A 22214-nucleotide genomic window follows, 5' to 3' on the forward strand; every position below is an offset into this window, starting at 1 on the left:
GGAGGAGGCTGGGGGACCTGGGGGCCCCACAGCCTTCAGCAAACGATGAGCTCCCAGCCGGGAACTAGACCGTGCAGGCATCGCGGCCCAGAGTGCAGGGTCCTCCCACATCTTCTCCAGGCGGGGGCGATGCTGCTGCAGGTGCCACCTTGGTCGCTCATGCTGCAGCCACAGAGAAATTCCTTCAGGCCACAGACCCCAGGGGGAGTGCGGAGTAGGGGACGCTCTGTAAACGCACTTCATGCCCCCACTCGCTTCCACCCCAGTCGAAGGTCCAGCTTTACGTTTATTCAAACACATAAGAACACACATGGGGGCTAGGTCGTGCGGCAGGGGTATTATTGTTTCTGGATTGTTCTCAGTGACGCAGGCCCCAGCTCCCTGATTTAATGCGACAAAGATGCCAGGGCCAGCCTCCCATCTCTTACACACGCACGTTTCTCAGCCACACAGACCCCTGCATGTATGAGCCGCACGGAGAGCAGCGGCCAGGTCAGATGACTACAGCGGCAGAGAGAATGTATGAAATAGACGATCCTGTTAGAAGTTTAGACCTCATAAATCTGAGCCGCGCTGCTGCTGGCTGGCTTTAGAAGGTGAGAGAAACAACATTACGAGGCAAAAAGAATGTAGCATGAAGGCCAAAGCGCAGGGCAGTCACGGGGGACCGAGGAAACACAGCTCGCCGAGAAATTTAGTCTAATCTTCGCTCAGCCACAAGCAGGAGGCCGGACCCCAGTGCCACCAACAGAAATGCATTTCCCTCCCTGGAAAATTGATTTGTCAACAACCAGAGATTTCGTCCAAAGGCATCTCAAGGTTGTTTTTTTTTAAAAAAAAAAAAAAAAAGTAAAAACGAGAACTATGGGTAAAGGCACACACAATCAAGAAACGCTTTTGAAAAAAGTGATTCCAGCAGCTGCCGGGGCTGCCGACCTCTCTGGATTGATGCTCTGGAATTGTTGGATTTATAATGTCCGGGGGAATGGGGCAGATGGGGCATTCTTGACTAAGAGTTTATTTGCCAAAAAAAAGAAAAAAGAAAAAAATCACAGTTAGTTTAAATGTCCTCCTCTGATCTAAAAACTCCCTCCCACAAACCCAAAATATGTGAATTTCCTCATTTGGGGTTGAGTTGCCTGCCAAGTGCAAGGAAGGACCCTTGACCCGACCCCAATGTGGACAGCACTTCTCTGTTGGGGCTCCTAGGCCGTGTGAGAGGCAGACTGACCCAGCGGGTACTCCCAGCACCCCCGCTCCTGGACCCCCACATGGGGTGCAGCAGGAGCTGCATTGCAGGGTCTTGTTCTGCTGTAGGTTACATGCTCCATCTTCCGTCTGCCCTCAGGACCCCGCCGCGGGGTAGGCCAGCAGCAGCACTGGGGGGGGGGGGCCCAGGGAGGAACTGCTCACCTCCCCCCCCCACTTTCCAGGAGGCCCAGGCGCAGGCATTCTCCTCTGGCAGGAGGCCTCGCTGCCCACACGACAAAGACACACAGTCTGAGCATCACGATCCTGCAGACTTTGGCTTTGTTCTTTCCTTTTTCTGTCTGTCCTTGTCTTTTTCTTTTTTCCCCTCTTTCATTGGAGGTACCAGCTACCATGTCGGGCTGTGGAATTCAGTCACATAATTGCCTCGCTGGTGGTAATTTCAGGAGCCTTCCCGTTTTCCGCAGAAGTCTCTGGTATGATCGTTTGCCCAATTAACAGCATACTTCATAAAAATAAATAAATAAGCAGGGCAAGCACTGACAGATTAAGTCAAGAATCCTTCGTTAGCTCCAAAAGTGGAAAGACTTGATAAAATCATCCCCTGAAAAGTGGCAGGTAGGGGACGGTGATGGCCGGGCGAAGTGGGAGGGTCTCCTCTGCATAGCTCTGGGCCCAGCGCTCACAGGTGCCAGCCGACACCGCCGAGGCTCAGCGAGATAAGCCACCAGGGTTCCCCTTGGGCCGCCTGCTCCCAAACAGGACCAAAGTACCCACATGAAAATACAACAGGCGGAGGCAGGTCAGGCAGGAGGCCGGCAGCGGGAAGCCAGGCCAACATGTGCACTCGAGGCATTTCTGCTCTGAGGGTGCATGGAGGCAGGGGTATGGGGAGACTGCCATTGAGTGCAGGTCTCTGCACAGGAAGGTCCTAGGCCCCTCCACCACTGGAATTTTCTCATTTGGGGTTGAGTTGCAGGGCGCACTCCAGGCTGAAAGGACACTGAGCCTGGGGTCGGAACCAGTGACCCTGCCGTCCAGGTTGGCCACCCTGGCTGTGAGACTCTGCATGTGGACCTCGCCAGGCAAGCAACTTACAGTTTATAAGCACTTCCACATGCACAAGCACACCCTGAGCATGCCTCAGTTTACCCAACTGTCTCCCCGGAGAGGAAGGGATCTGAGAGGTGTAAACAAAAAGGGACCCAGGCAGAGACAACTGCTTCCCACCCCAAGACACCATGACCTTCAATGGCACCCGTGGACACATTCTGAGGCCCCCCTGAACCAGGCTAAAGGAAGGTGCCAAGCCTGTGTGCGTGCACACCAACAGATTTGGGGCGAGGCATAGAGAGCCTCAGAGCTCCAGAGAAGCTGACCGCCCACCGTCAACCCACACGTGTGTATGGGGAGCCAGCTTTCAGGGCTGGACAGGCTTCTGGGGCCTAGGGAAGCATGAGGCTGGGGCGGCCTCAGGACGTCCCCATAGCCATGCTCAACTGGGGCCACCGCAGGCCTGGGGGGAGGTGTTGGCTGAGGGCCTCCTGCTGCCTGTGCTGAAAACCAGGAAGGTCACCCAGGCACCCAGAGGAGACCTGCCGTGGTCCCTGCCGTGGCCCCAGAAGGCCAGTTGCCATGGGAGCAGGATACTGATTTCCAGGAGGGATGGGGAGGTCCATTCTCAATTCAATCACAGCCCCACGAGGTATGGGTCACCTGTTTCACAGATGGGAACGCTGGGCTCACAGAGGCCGAGAGAAGCCTGGGTCACAGCTTGCAGGCAGTGGGTGCAGAATTTGGTAGGGGTCTGAGCCCAAAGCCTGTACTGCTCACCCACTCAGCCAGACCAGGAGCGCAGACACCTCACCCGGATCGAGAGTCAGAACCCACCCACTTCATGCAGCTTCTGCTCCTAGACCAGTCCGTCTGCCCCCCAGAGCGGTTTGGTTCTGAGCCACTGAGGCAGAGACACCCCCCACCCCATGCTGCCTCAGAGGCCCCTCAGGTCGTCTGTAGCACCCCGCCAAAACTGCGGGGGCTCATCCACGTCTGTCTCTTCAAGGTCGCAATGCCGCCTGCACATTGTGGTTTCGCTCAGGTTCCAACTGGACTTACGTCCTAGAGGGTCAGTCGGGTCCTGGGTACCACACTAGATGTGCCCCCATGTGCCCTGACAAAGACGGGAATGAGTCGGGGACAGAGGGGTCAGGATGCTCAGTAGTTCCGAAGACGCCGGGCCGGCATCTGCAGAGGGACATGTGGGGGCCACCTGGTGCCTCCGCCCAGGGACCCACTGGCTCCCAGTGAACTGCAGCCTCCCCGCCTGCCCTCCCTCCACGGCCGGGTCCACTGGGCCTGGCATCTGATTCACAGCGACGCCTGCGAACAGCTGGGTCTGGGAAGTAAAATGCCGCCCTCCAGACTGTTTCTTAAGTGCGGGGGTGGGGTGAGCTGGGAGACCCAGGTATAAGCACCGGCAGACACGGCCTGGACTCTGATTCCCAAGGGTAACGGCAGAATGGACGGTGCCTCCCTGGCTCAAATGTCCTGGGCCAGCGGCCTCCACTCTGGGGCCGCACCTCAAATTTCGGCGACAGAAGGGCCTCAGAAAGCAGCCCGCTTTATCGGGGGCCTGCGTGAGCTCTGTATTGCGTGGCCCCTGGCCCCCAGAATTCCACGCCTCCCAGGGGGCAGATAATCCCAGGAAGGGCCTCCTGCCAGAGCCAAGGACGGTGCAAAGTGCTTTGTCCAGCGCCGACTGCTTCTGATCCCAAGCTCCGCTCAGGAATCTCCTTACTGGGCCCCAGGGTTCAGATCGAATGTCCCTTTGAAAGGGCCAGACGGGACCCTGTGCCCCTGGGTCTGCATGACACCAGATCCAGCCCGTCCTGCCTGCCCCACCCCAGGGGGAAGGGCCCCAACACCCCAGGGCCCACCTGGACCGGCGTCCCAACCAGGGGAGAAGGACAGGCTTTCCCGGCCTGGCAGTTGCCAAGACCCTTTCTCCCGGAGGGAGCCCGTGGTCCTGCAGTTGGATTTGGCTGTCCCAGCCTCCCTCTCCTCTTGAGACTCAGTGACAGCCCCCTGAACGGGCGTCCCCTTTGCCTGCAAACATGTGCTCCATCTGCTATCTATGTGTCAGTCCCCTAACCGTCCAAGACTAAAACCAGAGTCTGGGTCATGGAGTCATGTCTGTGTACACAGAGCACTGTGTGCACACGCATGCGTACGTGTGTGTGTACCTGCGTGTGTTCACATACACACACTGCATTGTGTGACTGAGCTGTACGTGTGTCAATTGCACACATAAGCGTGTGTACCTGCGGGGGGGTGTACATGTTTGTGCACACACTGATTACAGTGAAGCCCCATTATCCCAGGGGTCCCTGAGCGAGTCCTAAGTGTGTCCACCTGGGTGACGCCAAAGACACATTGTCAAGAATCAGAACAGGAGCTGGATGATGACAGAGCAAGGGGAAACAGCTTCCCCTTTCATCTCTGGGACTTGCCAGTCAACACCCCCAAATCCCCTGGAAGAAAACTAAGCAAGAGACCCCAAGAGACAGGGTCTAACACTCCCAAAGCCCGGCCCGGTGGGCTGCTGGGCAGGAGGCTCTTCTCCTCCCGGACGCTGGGTGGAGGGAGCCCCACACCCAGGGAAGATGCCTGCCCCAGTCACGCAGATAGCACACAGCCCAAGTTGCCCAGACAACCCTCCGGCCTGAAGCTCCTCTAGCCAGACGCCTCCACCCATGTCGGCACAGGCTTGCAAGGAGACCAGACCCTTATCGCTGGGATCCGTTTGTTCTCCCCTCCTCAAAATATTTCAGACGACCTTTTAAACCTATAAGACACAGCCAGAGGCCCCCGGAGACTGCTCAGCCCTATACACTCCCGCAAAATCTGCCTTCGGCCGGTGCGAGAAAAGTTCCACAAACCCAAAATACCTGTTAACAATGACAGAATGGCAGCCTCGGTCCTGCAGACAATATCAGAGACCAACGTCCCGTGCTCAAGTGCCCTGAAGTCCCCCCACCCTCAGTCGCTACCCGAGGCCTCAGTCGCTTCCTGCCCCCCATCTGAGCCAGTCAGAAATGTCGGGCAAGGGACAGAGAAGGTGGGGGCCGTGTCTGATGAGGGACACAGGTGCTTACCCCTGTCCAGCACACAGATCTCATTTTATCTCCCAACCACCCCCAGGCTGGCCCTTCCAGACCGACGGGGTGAAGGCACCCACTCCAGCTGTCGCAGCTTGGAGTGGACAGGTGAACAGGACCCCACATCTGCCTCACCATTTCTGGAGAAACACCCCCAGCCCTGTAGGCCAGGATGAAGGTCCGGGGAAGGAGCACATGACACTAGCCATCAGTCCCTTCTCTGTCCTTACCCAGCAGAGGTGGGACAGGTCAGAGAGTCCAGGAGCTGGCACGTGTCCCCCAACCTCAGCCCAGGTAGGGGTGTAGGAGGCTTCCTGAGGGCGCCCCTCTCCCCTTCTCTAAAACTCAATCTACCCTCAGCTGTGGGCCTCCTCAGTCACCCCAGGTTTCCTGCTTATCTGCAACTCTCCTGCCCATCTCGGCCTTGGCGGAGGGGGACTCCGGACCAAGGCCCGGGCCATTATCCCTCTGACACCAGTCAAGCCTGGCCTGGAGGTGCTCTCGAGGGACCCACAGGGGACCTGCTTCTCCTGACGATTGCAGGGAGCAGAAAATCTCCTTTGGGTGGGGCCCCACAGGCTTCTACCACTCTCGGAAGGTGACACCACCCCGGCCACCTTCCCCTTTGCCCGGTGGCACAGGGGCCTGAGGGCCAACACTCAGCCGGCAGGTCGGCCCATCAGGTTCCTCTGGTTTGGTCCGAGGAGCTAAGGTGAGAATACAGCTCATCGCAGTTGGAATTCGGGACGTACAGACCAAGAGCCGCTGGTGCAGATGCACTCGACACTGTGGTGTCTCGGGAGCCGGAGGGACAAAGTGTGTGAAGAGGCCTGCAGTGCCCAGCAGGGACGCTCACCACCATGACAGGAGCCGGGCTTCACCACCCAGTCCTGCCTGCTTGCCCGGGCCCTGAGGGCCTCTGCCTCTGGGCCGGGTAGGGACGGAGGGTTTTGCTTTTACAAATTCTGTGAGTGTCACGGGCTTTCAGGAGGGATGTCATTGTGATGCGGGCCCCAAGGTGGCCGCCTCTCCCCTGCACCCTGTGGCCGGCCTATGCTCACTTGCCAGTGACCACCACCCTGGGATGGAACCAGCACTGTGATCACAGATCCCCCGGGGGCCCACAGCTGTCCTGGAGGTCCCAATGTCCTTGAAAACCCACTGTGCTGAGCTGTCTGTGGACCATTTCCCTGTATTCCTCCAACAGTCGGTAGGCCCTGCAGGTGACGCCAAGTATTATTCTACCCTGTTGAATAAAGAATCGGGGGTTCTTTGTCAGAAAACGCAAGGCTGCATTCTTCCACGCCCGGCCCTCTCCCTCACTCTGTCCTGCTGAGTCTGTGGGTCAAGGAGGGGGACTCCCGAGGGGCAGCGGGACCCCGGTTGCGGTAATGGGCTTCTCACCCTCACCGTGCCCATCAGCGCCCCCTCCCCTTTGAACGAGGGTAGTCTGTCAGCATTGGAGGCAACCTAAAACCCAGGGTAAAAGGAGAACTTGGAGCAAAGAAAGATCCCTTATCCAGGCTGCCAGCCTGGGGACCCAGCGGGGCGGCCGAGATGGGCTTCGAACCTCGATCCCCGCCGTAATTAGCAGATGCGATTCAATAGCACACAGCAGCTTTGAGCGGCTTTATCTAACCTTTGGAAGGTAAGATTAACACCTTCGATGGAAAGAAAGTTAAGCCTGGGGGCCCCCTTGCTTTGCAATTCTGATTCTCAGCCGTGAAACGAGAGCCCCCCTTGGGCCAGCTATCTGCCCCCTGATTTCTGAGCATTCTTTCTCTCCAGTGGATTTTTTTTCCAGCCCTTTTGTTCATAAGGACACTCAGCCAAACGTGCAGCCACTAAAACTCCACCCCCTCTCCATCACACACATGCTCACGTACACGCACATGCACACACACGAGCTCCCTGGACACGGGGAGAGTTGCGAGAGTCAGGGGCCAGGACCCCCATCTCACCCGACTTCCTTTCAGAGACGCCAGGTCTCCATGGGCTCTGTGGAAATAAGAAAAACCTTCCATTGCCCCAGGTTTACTTGTTGCCACTCAGATTTCATTTACCCGGAAGAAGCCAGGAACCGCGGTCCTCGGCGCAGAAACCCATGGTCAGCCCTGCAGTGGGCCGCTCGGTGTTTTAAAAAATGGGTCGTCAGCACAGCCTGTGAAGTGGACTCTGGGAGACACCCAGACAGAGCCCAGAGCATCTTAGCGGGCCTTATTTTTTAAGTCACGTCAAATCACTTCCAGGGAAAAATTGATCTGTCTCTGATAGCTTTTCCTCCTGCTAACATGATAAATAAATAATTAGCCACATTGTCGGGCTGTTTCATTAAATAAAAGGATGGCTAGATGGACCGAGATAGAGAAAGCGATAAAAACAGCGGAGTCGGGCTGTACACCCCCCAATGCTTCCTGACACCATTTGTATTCTGTCAGTCACTAGCTTGATGTCCAGCCCAAGCTGGGAACTGAATACCCTATTCAGAGAGGTCCTCCCAGGCGTGTTATTGCAATTTAATATTTTCGCACACAGACACATCATTATCTCGGAACCTGACACTGGCAGCATAATTCTGTAATTTTTCAAGAGGGCCTAATTTTTCTAAATGTGAGCACTAGGGCCCCGGATTATCTAAACAACCCCCTCTCCTCTTTGTTTCTTCTAGGGGGTTATAAACGTGCGGGAAAGTGCAGACACTCCTCTCGCCACCTTTGAACTTCAGTCTCTTCTCCCAGCACAAGCAGCTGCAAACGACTCGGGCCGGCTGCTGCAGTCACGGCCAGAGACCGCGGAGAGCTAAGCAGTGGGAGGGGGCAGTGCAAGCGAGGGGCTCCGTGCCCAGCACAAGTGGTCACGAACGGTGCCATGTCACTGACAAAACAACAACAAAACCAGCCTGAGGGTAAGTCTCCGACCTCAGACCCATGCTTGCACACAGGTGCACGTGCACGCATACATGTGAACACACAGCACACATGAAAACACGTGGACATGGCTGTGCTCTCCCTGGAGACCCTCCCAGCGTGTTGACCAGACGAAGGGTCAGCGTCGGTGCTTCCGCACGCAGCGTCATTTCGGGCCAACAAATGCTCCCGGTTTTCAGGCAGTTCAAGAATGCACGGGTTTTTCCAGGAATGAGAGCTGTGAGCAATTTGCATGGAAGGCCCGATTTCCCAGGGAGGGGACGAGCAGGTGGCAGGTGGCACGGGTGAGGAAGGTGGCACAGCCCTGTGGACACCGTGCCCCATGCCGGTTGCTACAGCCTAAAGCAGCTCAGTGTTTATGGAGCAATGGATGTTCTCTGGGGCATAAACTCCCATCCAAAAGGGGTCCCGGGAGCCTCCAGCAGCGTGGTGAGGTCCCCCACACTGACACCCCAGAACTAGTCCTCAGGACCACCTGGCGGTTAACCCTGATGCCAGGTGCACGCTCAAGGCTGGGCCAGCAGGGCAGCCAATGGGGAGAGGAGTGACCAGCAGCCACTTCTGAATTTAGGGGCTGGAAATGGTTGTCAGGGCAGCACCAGCCAGAGACGCTGGTTTCTAGCACAGTGAAGACCTCATCATGTCGCTTTTCCCAGACGGACGGAAGGCGAAACGCCTCCGTGGGAACGTGTGAGACCTAGGGCGATGGACTCATTCTGAACCTTCACGGAGAGAGCGTCACCTGAGGGCACAGAAGTGCCAGGGAGTGACAGAGGCTCTGGACCAAATGGCAGGAGGGAGGTAGGAGGTGACAGGGCTCGACGAGGAGCGATGCCCCGGGCTTTGCCCAGCAGCACAGCGACTTTCCTGGGGTCACCATGGGGCTTCTACCCTGAGCATCATTTTCAGTTTGTGTTTAAATGTTTTATGGGCCAATGTGACCGGGGCCTCTCGGAAGGGGCTGTAACAGTCCGTTGAGCAGATACCTGTGTATGAGTGTTTTCAGCGCACGGCCCTTTCCCTCGGAGAGGCAGCTGGAAAGACCGATGGCAGTCTATTACGTAAGTCTACATTAACGCACAATATTGACTGCCAGCAACTGCATGCAGATACGGGGATTCCACTGTGTCACAGGGAAGAGTTCCCGGCCATATTCCCTTTCCATTCCTCATACGCCCACCCAGGCACTTTATCCGTGTGCTGAAATGTTGGGGTGCCCTGCCTGCCACCACAACCAGAGGAACGCTACACAAATTGCATGTGAGCCACTGAGTTTAGGTAGAGAGGGCGAGGAAGGGGCTCCCAGGAGCACACAGGTATGTGAGCCTCCTCTCCCGCCTCCCTCCCTCCTTTCTGCCCTCTTTCTCTGCCTTTCTAATTTGAAAGAGAGCAGCTAGTTTTGGGGGACGGGGAGGCTCTGGCAAACCCTCCACCAGCACAGAGGCCAGGCCAGGGATGGGGACAGTGGGTTGTCCCCCAAGGTGCTGGGGTTGGGGGTGGCCTGCTGGGCTGAATCTGGATTTCTCCCCTTCCCAATAGTTTGGACACACAGGCCTAGACTCCGGGATAAGGACCTACTGGCCACTGCGGATCAGAGCGTCTTCTGGGCATCTGTGAACCCCCAGACACGCCACACTGGCCAGAGCATGGTGACATGACCACGCTTCCTCTGGATGCCCCTCCCCCAGGGAGCAGGTCTCAGGCCCATATGCAGTAGTCCCATGGGCCACGTGCTGCGCTCCGGGGCCAGAGATGAAGGGACAGATGGACTAGAGCCGCACAAACAACAGAAGACCCCCCACCCCCTGGAGGAACTGAGAGGCCTCTGGTAAGAAGCGGCTGCAGATGCCCACAGCTGTTAGACCCTGAAGAAAGATGCAAGGATAGAAAAGGCCCAGCGTGGCGGAAGGGCCAGGAAGGCGGCCAGAGGGAGTCAGGGCCTGTGAGCACGGCAAGTGCCTGGCCACCCAGCAGAGGGGCCGACCTGGGCTGAGAATCTGTGCTCCCCAATTTGAAAGTAAAATCTGGAGCTAAGGATCCCGTGTGTGTTTCAGGTCAGGACTGAGGTGGATGGCAGCATCCAAACGGCTGCTTAGCTGCAGCCAGGCAGTCCGGTGAGCGGCCGGGCTTTGTGATGGGGCAGCCTGGGCAGCTACGCAGCACCGGGGGAGGCGGGGGGGGGGGGGAGGCTGGGGTGCACACCCTCCACCGGGCCTGTGCACCCCCTATAGGACCCGCAGATGGCCCCCATAAGGGCTGGAGAGGAAGGCCGAGGACTGACAAAGCAGTTTTCCACGTAGGCCAAAGAGAGAAAACCAGAACTCAGTTCTGACTGCCTGTCTGATTGGAGCGGGACTCACCTGCCATTCTGACTGCCCCAGGACGCCCCAGCAAACTCCATTCTGGACCCTTCCAGAACCTTCTGTGGAGTCATCCCTGCTTGAGGCTGGGAGTGCAGGAGCATGAGGTCCAAATGAACACACATACATACACTGCAACCCTTCAACCAAGTTATAGCTCACTTTTATTCCCCCAAATGCTTCCCCTTTCCTTGATTTTGCAAAGGTGACTGGTGGCAAGGGGGCGAGGGGTGCCGTGCTGGCAGAGCCGGATGCAGGCGGGGTGTGGGGACCTGGGAGTGGGACTCCAGGCGGTGCAGCGCTGGAGGGAGCTGCGTGCCCCCAGCCCTGTCCCAGGGCGGCGGCTGCAGGGCTCCATGTGAGGCCTCTGCTGCAGCATGCAGGGCACCCACGGCCCAGAGCTGGAGATTTGCACGAAGCGTTTGGTTTTGTTATTCTTTCTAAAGTAAGAAAGTAGACAAAGCCATTAATTTCTCAACTCGGCAGCTTACCAAAAGGAAAGCAAACCACAAGCCTGAGGACCCACCCTGGGCATAAGGAGGTCACCTCCACGGGGTGTGGTCCCAGAGCCAGGTATCTGGGGAGACCAGGCACAGGTCCTCCCTGCGCGGCCCCACCAGCCACCCCCCGAGAAGCAGGAGGGAGCTTCAGACCCAAAGATGGTGTGCCTGTGCCCCGTAATGCCCCACCATCACCCTACATTGAAAATTATCATAGAATATAAATTTTGTGTCAAAAGGAAACAATGAAATCTACGTAAATCCATGAGGTGAGTCAGGAGGCTAAGGGGCAGAGCGAGGGGATAGTCCTCAATGTGGCCAGAAATGCCCAAGGATATTTCTGGGAATCCCCTAAGAAAACCCAGGTAAGAGCTGGGAACCCCTCCCCTCCCACATCAGCAGGACAGCCGTCCTGGTACCAGGCCTCAGACCAAGCCCACTAAGGTCTTTTCTTCCTGTTAATAACCCTGGGCACTACCTGGGGTGGGGCAGGGGACAGACCCTTAGAAGATACCCAAGGCATCTACACAGGGACAGTGGCAGCAGGCAGGGAGGCTGAGACCTTGTGTCTTTGCCCTTCTACTGCCAAATGTGGACCCTTACCACCTCCATACCGGGGACAGGCCAACGGCCGGCTGTCGGGCTTTTAGCAATACAAGTCAGGTCTCGGCATGGCGCATTTCAACCAGGTGACAGACGGCCAGAGGAGCCCACAGTCTGCCCAACACCCCTCCCCGAGGCCCTGCTAACCATCTCTAGCCACACACCCAGGGGAGCAAGAGGCAAGCGGCCCCATCACCTGCCTCATGGGCCGCAGCCTCGGCTCAGGCTGGTCCAGGACTCCGCTGATAAGGCTGATCCCAACACACACTGGGGCATGCCCCTCCACAGCCACGCTCAACGGGGTGCGAACGGGAGGCGCCCACCGTCTGGAAGTGTATTATCCACCAAGAAGCAATGCATTCCCTCTGTCTAGTGAACCCCCTAACTGAGTTCATTCTGCAGACCCTGGGCAGGTTCAGAAAGCAGTGTTCGGTCACTGGTTCTCTGGCTTCCCCCGAGCAGGGTGGTGGCAGAGGTGAGCAGAGCACAGGTAGTCCTTCACTTCCCCAAGTTGGAGCTCGGGAACACCATCAGTGGGAGGTTTTCCTCCCACGCCTGTAAGGCTCTATGTGTTTATGGAGCCCTCCTCCCATCTGAGAGGCCAGAGGGGAGGTTAGGGAAACCCAGGGCTCTGCAGCACCAGCCTCGGCGGTCCCCTCTGACCTGGCGAACTTCACATGCGTCTGTCACTGCACCAAATATTCCACCGCAAGAGCGGGGTCTGGTCAGAATGAACAAATCAGCCCGTGCTCACTAGGCTTGTTCACAGCCGGCCCCCACTGCCTCCACCTTGAAAGAGGAGGGCTTGGAGTTGGGAATGGCACATACGTCAGGGTGCGCGAGGTACACGGGACAACGCGCAGCCTTATTCAGAGGAGATAAAATATTCACCAGGACCCAGCCCTGTTTTCAAATGATTATAAATTATTTTAACAGTGCATTTGCAAAGGGTTATAAAAACAGCCATAATATATTTTTTTCCTTAGATTCTAGAATTACCAGTGTGACAGCTAATGCAATAATGATTTGTTTCAAATGCCAGTGTTTAAGCTGTATAAAGCTGATTTTATACATTTTTCCAGTAGGCCGCATTGTAGTTAATGAAATTAAACACACCAATCGCATTTGTCCCCAGGGGACGAGGAACTGAACACACCACTGGTTTATTTTTTTATTAAAATAAATTGCAGCCGGCAAGACGGACTAATTGCATACAGAATTGAAAAAGCAACATTCCATTGATATAATTAAGCCAATTTTCATGGACAGAAATAGTTATAGTGGATATAAAATAAGCAAAGCCTTCACCAGATTCTAACTTCCCTCCTGTTTTGCACAGAATGTTAACTATTAAACAAACATGGATCTGGGAGCAGGGCACTCCTCTCTGCGAGCCCAAGGGAGGACATCGTTCCTCAGAGTCTCGGGAGAGACCGGACCCCAGAGGAACTGATGGCAAAAACCCGAGACGGAGAGTGGTCAGAGCAGGAAGAGCCTGCCCTGCATTGCCCTGGGCCCACAAGAGCTGGGGAGAACTAGGTGGCCCAAAACTGCCACCCGTGGCCCTGGCCGTAGCCTAGGAAATGCCCACACTTGAGGAACAGCAGCCGGCCCAGGCAGGACCAGCAACTGAGCTGCCAGTTCCCTCTGCCCTGTGCTCAGGTCCATGCAGAGGCAGCTCCACCTCCCCCTGATTGTCTAAGGGGAGGGGCGGAGATTATTTCCCTCCAGACGTGGGGTGGGGGTGGGGGGGTGAGCAGATAGGTCCTACACCTCCTGAATTCACTCAGGTAAAAGGCACTAAGTGATGGGGGTGCAGGCAAGTGGTGGGCACTTCCACTCTTCTGCACCTGCTCTTAGACATGGACACACAGACCAGGGGCTGGAGAAGCCAGAGCCAGGCCTCCCGCCTCGCCTGCTGGGTGGGGAGAGCGACGGGAGAGTCCAGACCTGGGAGTAGGAAAAAGCCAGCCTGCGGGAGGCTGAGTTGCACCCACAGCTGTAAGCACAGTGATGCCTTGCTTGTTTTTTGAGAGCAGACCTGTTACAAGCTGAGCACTGGCCTTGGGAAAATGTTTAAACCCAGACACACTTTTTAAAATCCTATGGAAATACCTGCAGCTTGCAGTGTGGGGGTAGAGGGGTTGCTAAATAAGAAACCTGGGAGGGCTTTATGTAAGTGACTTTCAGTTTCACCCTCAACTTGCTGTGTGATCTGTGTGGGTTACTTGACCTCTCTGTCTCTGTCCCTTGGTTTTCTTACCCCTTAAAAATGGTGCCAGATACGCCACACTCCAGCCTCCTCAGGGTCAGTGAAGGGGAATGGGGTCATGTCTTCCACGTGGACCACAGTGACCTCTAAAGGAACCCTGACCTTCTCCCTGGAGGCAGCCGCATCGGCAGGGGCCGGGACGGGGCAGCGACCCTGGCTCAGGCTGCAGCCTGCTCCGGCCTCCCCAGGCAGGCAGGTGCGTGGAGCGAATGCGGGGCCCACACATCACCTCGGGGAAGCTGCACCAGCGAATGCGGTCCACGGGAGGTGGGGTCGATCCTGGAAAGCCCAACCTCCACCTTCCACCTGGGTCCCCTCCACACCGTCTCCTCCTCCCCCACTGCCCCGTTTAGACCCACCCGATCCGGCCTCTCTCTGCACCCAGGTCTGAGAGGCGACTGCGAACGGAACATGGGCCAGCCGCCCGCGGAGTGTGGGCCAGGGTTGAGGGTCGAGGGGTCGGGGCGAGGAACCCCCCCTCCTCTGTCCAGGAAGCCAAGGGCAGGGGCGCTTGGGCCGGACCGCAGCCCAGGAGGTGGAGGGAGCTGTACTCGCCGGGCCGGGGTCAGGGGCGCCTGGGCGCGTCCGGCTGCCGGGCGTAGACGCGGGCGCTGCTCCCTCCGCGCGGCTGCTGGCCGCGACTTTGTGTGCGGAGACCCCGGCGCCGCTGCGGTGATCGTCGGCTCAGCCGCGGTTCCCAGGTCCCGCGCGGTGGGCCCGCGCTGTCTGGAGCCCTGGGCCACCGAGTGGGCCTGCGCCCGCGGCCACCCTTCTCCCCGCAGCGAGGCCCGGCGCTCCCTTCGCTGCGAGAAGTTCTCTCCCTCATGGGGACGGCGTCCTGGCCGTTCCCCGTCCTCCTGCGCCGGCGACATGAGCTGCGGCGTCCAAGACTTGTTACACGGGTTTGATTCAAACCCTGATAAATTGTATTTAGCACTATTTGAAATTTTTAAACGAAATTATTCAAAAGATTTTTAATCCTGGATAATTTTTGTTGAAACTCTAATTATACATCACCTTAATTACCAGCCCCAGCCCCCCAAGGATCCCTAATTGCCTCCGAATTGAATAAAACGGGGCTAATCACGCCCAAAGTGGCCCAGAGAGCTGGCTGGCCTCTCCTAGGAGCCCGGTGGGGGGAGCCCCCCACCCCACCATCAGCACCTAGCCTCTCAACAGAAAAAGGTACCAAGTCCCATGCCCTGCTTTCTGCTCAGGAGGGGGACCCAGGGTGCGCGGGAGCCGAGGGCAGGGCGGTGGGGGAGGCCTAGCCCGCACCTGCTGTGCGATAGCAGCACACAGGAAAAGCAGGCAGCGCTGGACGAGCTTTGGGTGTGGGGGGCCATAGAGCGCAGCTCCCCTTCTCTGGGGAGCCCGCCGGGAGGTCACTCCACAAACAGGATTTGGTAACTCCCCTGCCTTCCTCTAGAAGGCCCCCAGCCACGGCACACCCACCAGCAGAGCGCGGAATCAGCCTTGGGGCCTCTGCGCACCGCTGCAGGGCCCCTGGCCTTGGCCGGCAGCCCTGCACCCCGCCCCTCCACCACTGCCTCCGCGTTTTCGCCCGAAGCGGGCTAGACGCTCCCGTCCCACCGGACAGTTCCTGGCGCTGCTCCCCTACCAGGCGTGCAAACAGGAGGCTGCTGCCCAGCTCCAGGCAGAGGAATGGTGGAAAGGCAGACTTTCCGCGGGTGGGAGAAGGGCAGCGGCCAGCAGAGAGGGAGCCTGGCCTGTTTCCGCGGCGGAGGGGGAAGAAAGAAGGGGCTGGGAGCTCAGCCTGCAGCCTGGCTCCCCCACCCTGTCACCTTCCTCACACACATCACCCTGAAACACACACAAGACACACTGAAAAGCCACATCTAGCAGAGGTCGCAGGCCCCACCCTCACTTTAGGGGCTAAGCGGGAGTCATTCATAGGCCACCATCCCCAGACCCAGGATATGGAGTGCCTGAGACCGTGGGATCCGTCACCTCCACCGGGACTAGGCCTCAGGGGCTGCTTGGATGGAGCCCCTGGCTGGGCACAGGCGCACAGGCCCCTCCTGGGGCCCATCCTTCCCTGCACAGAGGTCAGGAGGGACCACAACTGTGCCCACCTGGCTCACAACAGAGGCAGAAACACAAAGCTTTTGTCAGGCATTTTGTTTTTAAATGTTCCGCAGGGACAGCCCTATTCCCCCACAGGCCTGCCCTGCCCCAGCCTGTGCGAGGGGACCCTGGACACGACCTGTGACCCTCACTGTACCTCCTGCCTCCCAAGCCCAGGTTGAGGAGGTGGTGGGTGTTCCAGCAGCTGAACAGCAGCCCAGTGGCCTCTGCCCTTGGAAAGCTCAACTCAGAGCCCCCAGTGGAGGACCCCAGAGTGCAGGCCCAGCAAGAGAGACCCCCTGGAGTGGGGTCCTGGGGAAACACAAACGAAATTACAGTCCCAGAGGCACCCTCTGGTGCAGCCCCCCAAGCTCAGAGTCAGGCGGTCACACCCACCCACCTGGTAGTCCTTCCCTGCCCAGCACATGGCTGCAGGCACAGCCCAGCCCTGCACACTGGCCTTGTAACTATGACCTCTCCCCCGAGCCCCAGCCCCTGGCCCTGGCCGCTACGTGGCCTAGAGGGGGAGGTTCTGTTGGTGGCCCTGAGCTGCCCTCTGCCTGGGATTCAGGTAATAGAGTCAGGTCCCCTGGGATATCCACATCTGCTTAAAATATTGTCCACTGAAATGAAATTCCTCAGCGGGTCCTGAGCTCTGTGTCAGGCAGGCAGCGTGTTTCTGTGCCTGCTTCAGCCACCACCATTTTTGGGGAGGGCTTGGGACAGCTGTCCCAGCTGTGGGGCCCAAGAAGGAGGGGTCCCCAATGTTTGCCCTGGTGTGGGCTCCAGTTGGTCTGGGCCTGACAGACCTGCTCGCCTGTGCTTTTTCTCACTAAAGCCTCCCAGGAAGGGGAAACCTGTGTGCCGCCCTACCCTTGGTCCTGTCCTCTGGCCTCCAGGCTAGGCTGGAGGCTGCCAGCCACCATCTAGGTCCTGAGCAGAACCTGGCCTGGGCAACCTTCCCCACCTGGCAGAGGTGGGGCAGACAGAGAGAGAAGGCCAGAATGGTGGCCAGAGTGGCCGCCTGCTGGGGGCATGGGAAGTTTCCCTGCCGCCAGGCACGCTGAGCGCCACTCGCTTGCAGCGAAGACCAGGAGAGAGCGCGGCCACTTTCCACATTCTCTCTCCAGCTTCAGGCCCTTCCTCAGAGAGGCTGACCCGGGAGGCTGGCAGCCTGGACCGAGACTCTGAGGGGGCCCACACTGCACGCAGACCCCAACATGCACACCAACACGCACACCCCGCGCCCCTGCCGGCAGTCAGGTAGCGCGTGCGCAGCCGGGCCAACCCCAAACCGGGGGCCTTGTTCGCACCAAGAGGGGCCAGAGGTTACGAGAGAGAGAGGCGGGGAGGCCGAGGCCAGAAGCACTGGGCAGAGGAGACGGGCTGGAAAGCGGCGGCGCCTTCCCGAAGGGCCCCGAGAGCCACCGGCGGAGTGCAGGGGCGTCCCGCATAGGCTGCTTTTCCCCGGCGAGCCAGACACGCGGCCTCGGCCTACGACCGCCGGGTCGCTGTCGGGCCGCGCCGCGCCAATACCGAACCCGGAGAGCAGAACTTCGTCCCCAAACTGTCGGGAGTTTCGCGCCCAGCGGGCTCACGCTCAGGGTCGGCCCCGAGCGCTGCGAGGCCCGGCCGGGTCAGGCCGAGGAGGCGCGGGCTGAGCTGCCTGGTGGTCGGGCGGGGTTCCCAAGAGGAGTAGGACGCGCGCCCCTTCCGCCAGTGGGCTGGCGGCCGGCAGAGAAGCGGGCAGCGAGAGCAGAGGGGCCGATTCCGCTCCGCGCGGCGCTCTCCGCTTCGCTGCAGCCGGGCCTCGGCCAGGGCTGCGGGAGCCGCACTCTCGCGCTGCGCCGCCGCCCCCACCTGCACGCCACTCGGGCCCGTGGGCCTCCCGGCCGATGGCGCTGGCGCTGGGCGCGGAGGGCGCACGGGTGGCCCCGAGGCGCAGCGGCGGGCGGTAGCGCAGGCAGCGGGAGCACTCGGCCGGCGGCGAGGACCCGGAGCCGGAGGGCTGGGCGCGCGGAGCCCGGGGCTCGGCCCGAGACGCAGCGAAAGAGAAAGTAAGGCCGGGAACCGGGCAGTCTCGCCGGGGGCAGCTCTATTCCCGCCGGGCCTCACGGCTGTGCCAGGCGAACGGGTGCAGGAGGGTCCGAGCGGGGCGGAGGGTGGTGGCGGCCGCAGCGGGTCGGAAGGCGGCCGGGTGGGGACACTCCGGCCGGAGGCACCGGCGCCTGGGCGGCCCGCGTGGGCTGCCGGAGTCACAGAGGAGCGCCCTCCGCCGCGCGGGACACCGGTGGGAATAAACTTCACGACCATAGTTCCAAGCCCAGGAACACGTCTCCATTTTGCTTCCCAAGTGGCTGCGGCTGTCCTGCGTTCGCCACCCGTGCCCTCGCGCCCGCGGAGCCGGTGGGCGCCGGCCCGCGCCCCCTCCTCCGCCCCCTCCCCGGCTCGGGGTCTCCCTCCTCCGCGCCCGGCTGGCCGACGCCAAAGGCGGTGCTCTAGCGCCCACTATTTCAAAAGCCCGGAATATGATTTGACCAGGACTGAGAGCCACTCGGAGAGAGAGAGGGAGAGAGCGAGCGAGGAGGAAAAAGTTGCTCTCCCCTGTCGTCAACTTTTCGCTAACTTTCGCTTTTCGCTCCCCTCCACCCCCAGCCCTCCCCCTCCGCCCCCCTCCCTGGCCCCCACCGCGCGCCTCGGGTTCCCGGGCCCGAGCGCCTGACGGGGGGGGAGGGGGTTCGGCGAGGAGGGGGCCGGCGCCTTCGGGGAGCGCGCGGCCCGGGCGCCCCGAGCCTCCGCGCCGAGCCCGGCCGCCCCGGAGCGCGAGAGGCGGAGCAGCCCCCGGGCCGCGCGGCCGCTGTGGGGGCCAGGAGCCTGCGGCGCGCCGGCCTCGCCCCGACGCGCACCCCTGGCCCGGACGCCCGGGCCCCGAGGCCCGGGCCCGTTGGCGCGGCGCGGCCGAGCGCAGGAGACTTACTTTTGGCTAGCTTCCGCGCCCTCGCCTTGGATCGCATGGTGTCGGCTCGCGGAATCTCTCTCCTCCTCCTTGAGCCCAGAAGCAGCCACACACTATCTTCATCTCCCCAGCATTGTCAGTTTGGACACCTTCGCACATGCGCACAGAGCACTCAATCTGACACCCCTCGCCGGGGCCAAAAAAACTTTGCAATGTATTCATCATCCTCATCGTCGCGCTGCCGCCGCCGCCCGCCGCCCCGGCGCGGGATTGGGGGGCTCTCCTCGGCCTTCCCGGGCTTCACCTCACTTCTCTCTCCCCCCGCCCCCTTCCCCCACCCCCCTTTTCAGCGCAGCTCGGAACTGGCCCTTTAAGAACACATTCCGGGCTGGGCGCTCCCGCCCGGGGCCCGCACCCCGGACACTTTAAAAGGACCCAGGTGGCCCCGGAGGCGAGGTGACTATCCCCCCACCCTTCCCGTGCGTCGCGCTGCGCTGCTGCTCCCGCCCCGGCCGGCCGAAGACAGAGTGGCGGCTGCGTTTGCCCTCACGACTTCCTCGGATGTGGGGCAAACGCGCCGACAGTTCGGACGCGGGTCTGGCTGATTTTGCTTCCTTTTATTGCATTTCAGTCCTGATTAAAAAGCTTTGGGTTTACCATCTCCCTATAGCCCGCGTTCCTCTCTCCCTCTCCCGCGTTGGTCCGAGCCCTTGGCCCCAGCGGCTGAGGGGGTGTCCGGGCCCGCACACCCGAACCCGGCTCCTTCGAAGGCCCCTCCGGGCCGCCGCCCCCTCCCCGGCCCCTGCCCCTCCCCTTTGCCCCCACCCAACCGCCGCTGCTTCGGGCTTCTGGTCTCAAAAACAACAGCGGCGGCGCCGCCAGCTCCGCGCTCCGCCACTGCCCGGGCCGCGGGCGGGACTCGGACCCGCCGCCCTCGGTCCCGCGCCGAACTGCGGGGAGCAACTCGCCGGGCACCAGGGAGGCATCGCGGGGACAGCTGTCCGCACACCCGGCGTCCCCGCACCTCTCCGCCCTGGGGGCAACCCGCGAACTCCTGCCTCTGCGGCCCCCAGGTGAGTACCCAACCGCGCGAGCGCACGAGCTGGACCACCTCCAGGGACCGGGCCTCTGGGGACACTCCCCCCTCGCCTCGCTCGGGCCAGGTGTTTCCAGGGTGGGAGAGCCGGCGGAGCAGGTGGAGGAGCGGGGGCGGGCGCCCACCGGGTTCTCCTTCTGCCCTCAGCCCTCAAACTCCCAGGCGCCGCACGGGAGGGCTGGGCTGGGGGCAGGCAGGATGTCTGGGCCCAGGACATGGTGGGGACAGTGAGAATTCCTCAGTCGAGTGTGTATGTCTGGGATTCCAAAATGAATTGGAAGCCACCGGAGGGCCGATCCCCGGGCCCTTCCAGGACCAGGGCTCGGCCAGGTTGCAGGACTTGGAGCTGTTGCAGAGTCAGCCTGAGCCTGAAAGGGGTCCAGCCCGCAATTTGGGGTTTCTGCCACCTGGGAGACCTCCTGCTCCTGCCCCTCCCCTGTGTTGTGCAGTGAGACCAGCAGTGCCTTCCCTGGGACTTACATTCCAAGCCGGGGCTCTCTGATCATAAAAGAGGCGAGCGGGCCGTGGCCAGGGAGCAAACCCGAGACCCCAGGGTCCTGGCAGGAACACCCTGAGGGCGAGGGGTGCATGGCCAACCCTTCCCCAGAGGAAAATCCCGACAGAGCCGGGCTTGGCAGGAGCCAGTGCCGGTGCAGCTCTGGGCCTTGGGCCTCTTAAGCCGGCAGCCGCTTCCCTGCCGGGAAGGGAACCCCAACAGAACTCCCACTGCTTGGGGGTGTCCACTCTTGCACCCCGCTCACTGCCCCGACGGAGAAGGCACTCTGCCCGGCTCTGGTTCTCACTGACTGTCTCTTCCGCTGTTTCCTGCCCTTAGGTGAGTGTTGCCCGCGGCAGCAGCACTGAGCGTCCCGGGCACTCCAGCGCCAGTGCCCGCCCGTCCTTCCGAGGGCCTCTCGCCCTCCTCCCTCCCCAAACACTCGGACTACCTTTCCCCGTGGGCTGAGCGCAGTACTGCTGGACTCAGAGGGTCCCTGGGCCTTGCTACCAGGCTCTCCACAACTCGGTGGGGAGTGTGCCCACGGGGACTAGGGCATTGCTGCTGGCCCTAGCCAGCTGAGAGCCCACTCCTGCCCACTTCCAGGGTGGGGAGGGTGGTCACTGACAGAGGCAGGTGGAAAGGGAGCTGGAAACCCGGAGCTCTGGAACTGCCCACCTAACTCAGCCAAGGCAGGCTTTCACCGGTGGACCTAACTGGCTAGAGCTGCTGGCCAGAGAGAACGCAGGGTCACCTTCATATCTTGGCACTCTAGGACCCCTTGTAGGGAGCCTCTCAATGAGGTTGTGTACGAGGTCTGGGAGAATATGGGGTGCCTGTGAAGCCTTCCACCTGCAGAGTAGGTCTCCTCCAGACCCCTGAGCCCAGCCCAGTACTGGCTCCCCTGCCCTGGAAGCAGCCAGTAACCCCAAGGCTGGGAGGGCCCAGACTTCTCCTGGAGCATCCCAGCTCACTCAGGCCCTCTCTCTGCCCCCTCCCTCAGCTCAGGAGTCGATTAAAATCCTCAGAGCCCTGGCCAGGCTGGGCCTGGACACCCTATAGATTCTGGAACTGCACCCTACCAGGGCCTGGGGAAGGAGGGCAGGAGGCTGGGGTGGGGGGAATGCCAGGTTGCACTCTCTTCCCTGCCCCCTGCTAGGACCCTGCTGGGCTGGGGGTGAGACTGCACATCTGGGCCAGCCTGCGGAGAGAGAGGGCTCTGGAAATCAAGGTTGACCCGGGAGACAGGCATCTTCATGTGCTGCAGCCCCTGTGCGTGAGGGCTCTCTCCAATCAGCCGATCAGCTCCAGGCGCCTGGACAGGCCATCCCCAAGGCCATGGCCCTGGCCTGACCAGGCCCTGCCCCCACGTGGCCAGACTTAGAATGGAGAGCAGGTCAGACCTTGTGGAATCCCAGACAGAGAGAGGGTGAAGCAGGGAAAATCAAAGGCAGGTCCTCCTGGGGGCCCCCAGCTCTGCGTCCTGCCCGAGGACATGTGGGACTTAGGGGAACAGGTGTGGGCCAGTGAAGCCCAATTTTCATTTCGGT

General features: G+C 60.3%; 1 protein-coding gene across 4 annotated transcripts in view; it reads right to left on the reverse strand.

Moving 5' to 3' along the window:
• PRDM16 (PR/SET domain 16) overlaps positions 1–19222 on the reverse strand; it is a 314562-nt gene extending 295340 nt beyond the window's left edge. For all 4 annotated transcript variants that reach the window (XM_081057129.1, XM_081057127.1, XM_081057128.1 and 1 more), the window contains exon 1: positions 19094–19222. In XM_081057129.1, coding sequence (XP_080913255.1) covers positions 19094–19130 — 37 coding nt within the window. In that variant the 5' untranslated portion in view covers positions 19131–19222. The remainder of the gene's footprint in view (positions 1–19093) is intronic.
• Between the last annotated feature and the right edge of the window lie 2992 nt (positions 19223–22214).

Source organism: Rhinolophus hipposideros, assembly GCF_964194185.1.
Source record: "Rhinolophus hipposideros genome assembly, chromosome: 8".
In the NCBI taxonomy this organism is placed as follows: Eukaryota; Metazoa; Chordata; class Mammalia; order Chiroptera; family Rhinolophidae; genus Rhinolophus; species Rhinolophus hipposideros.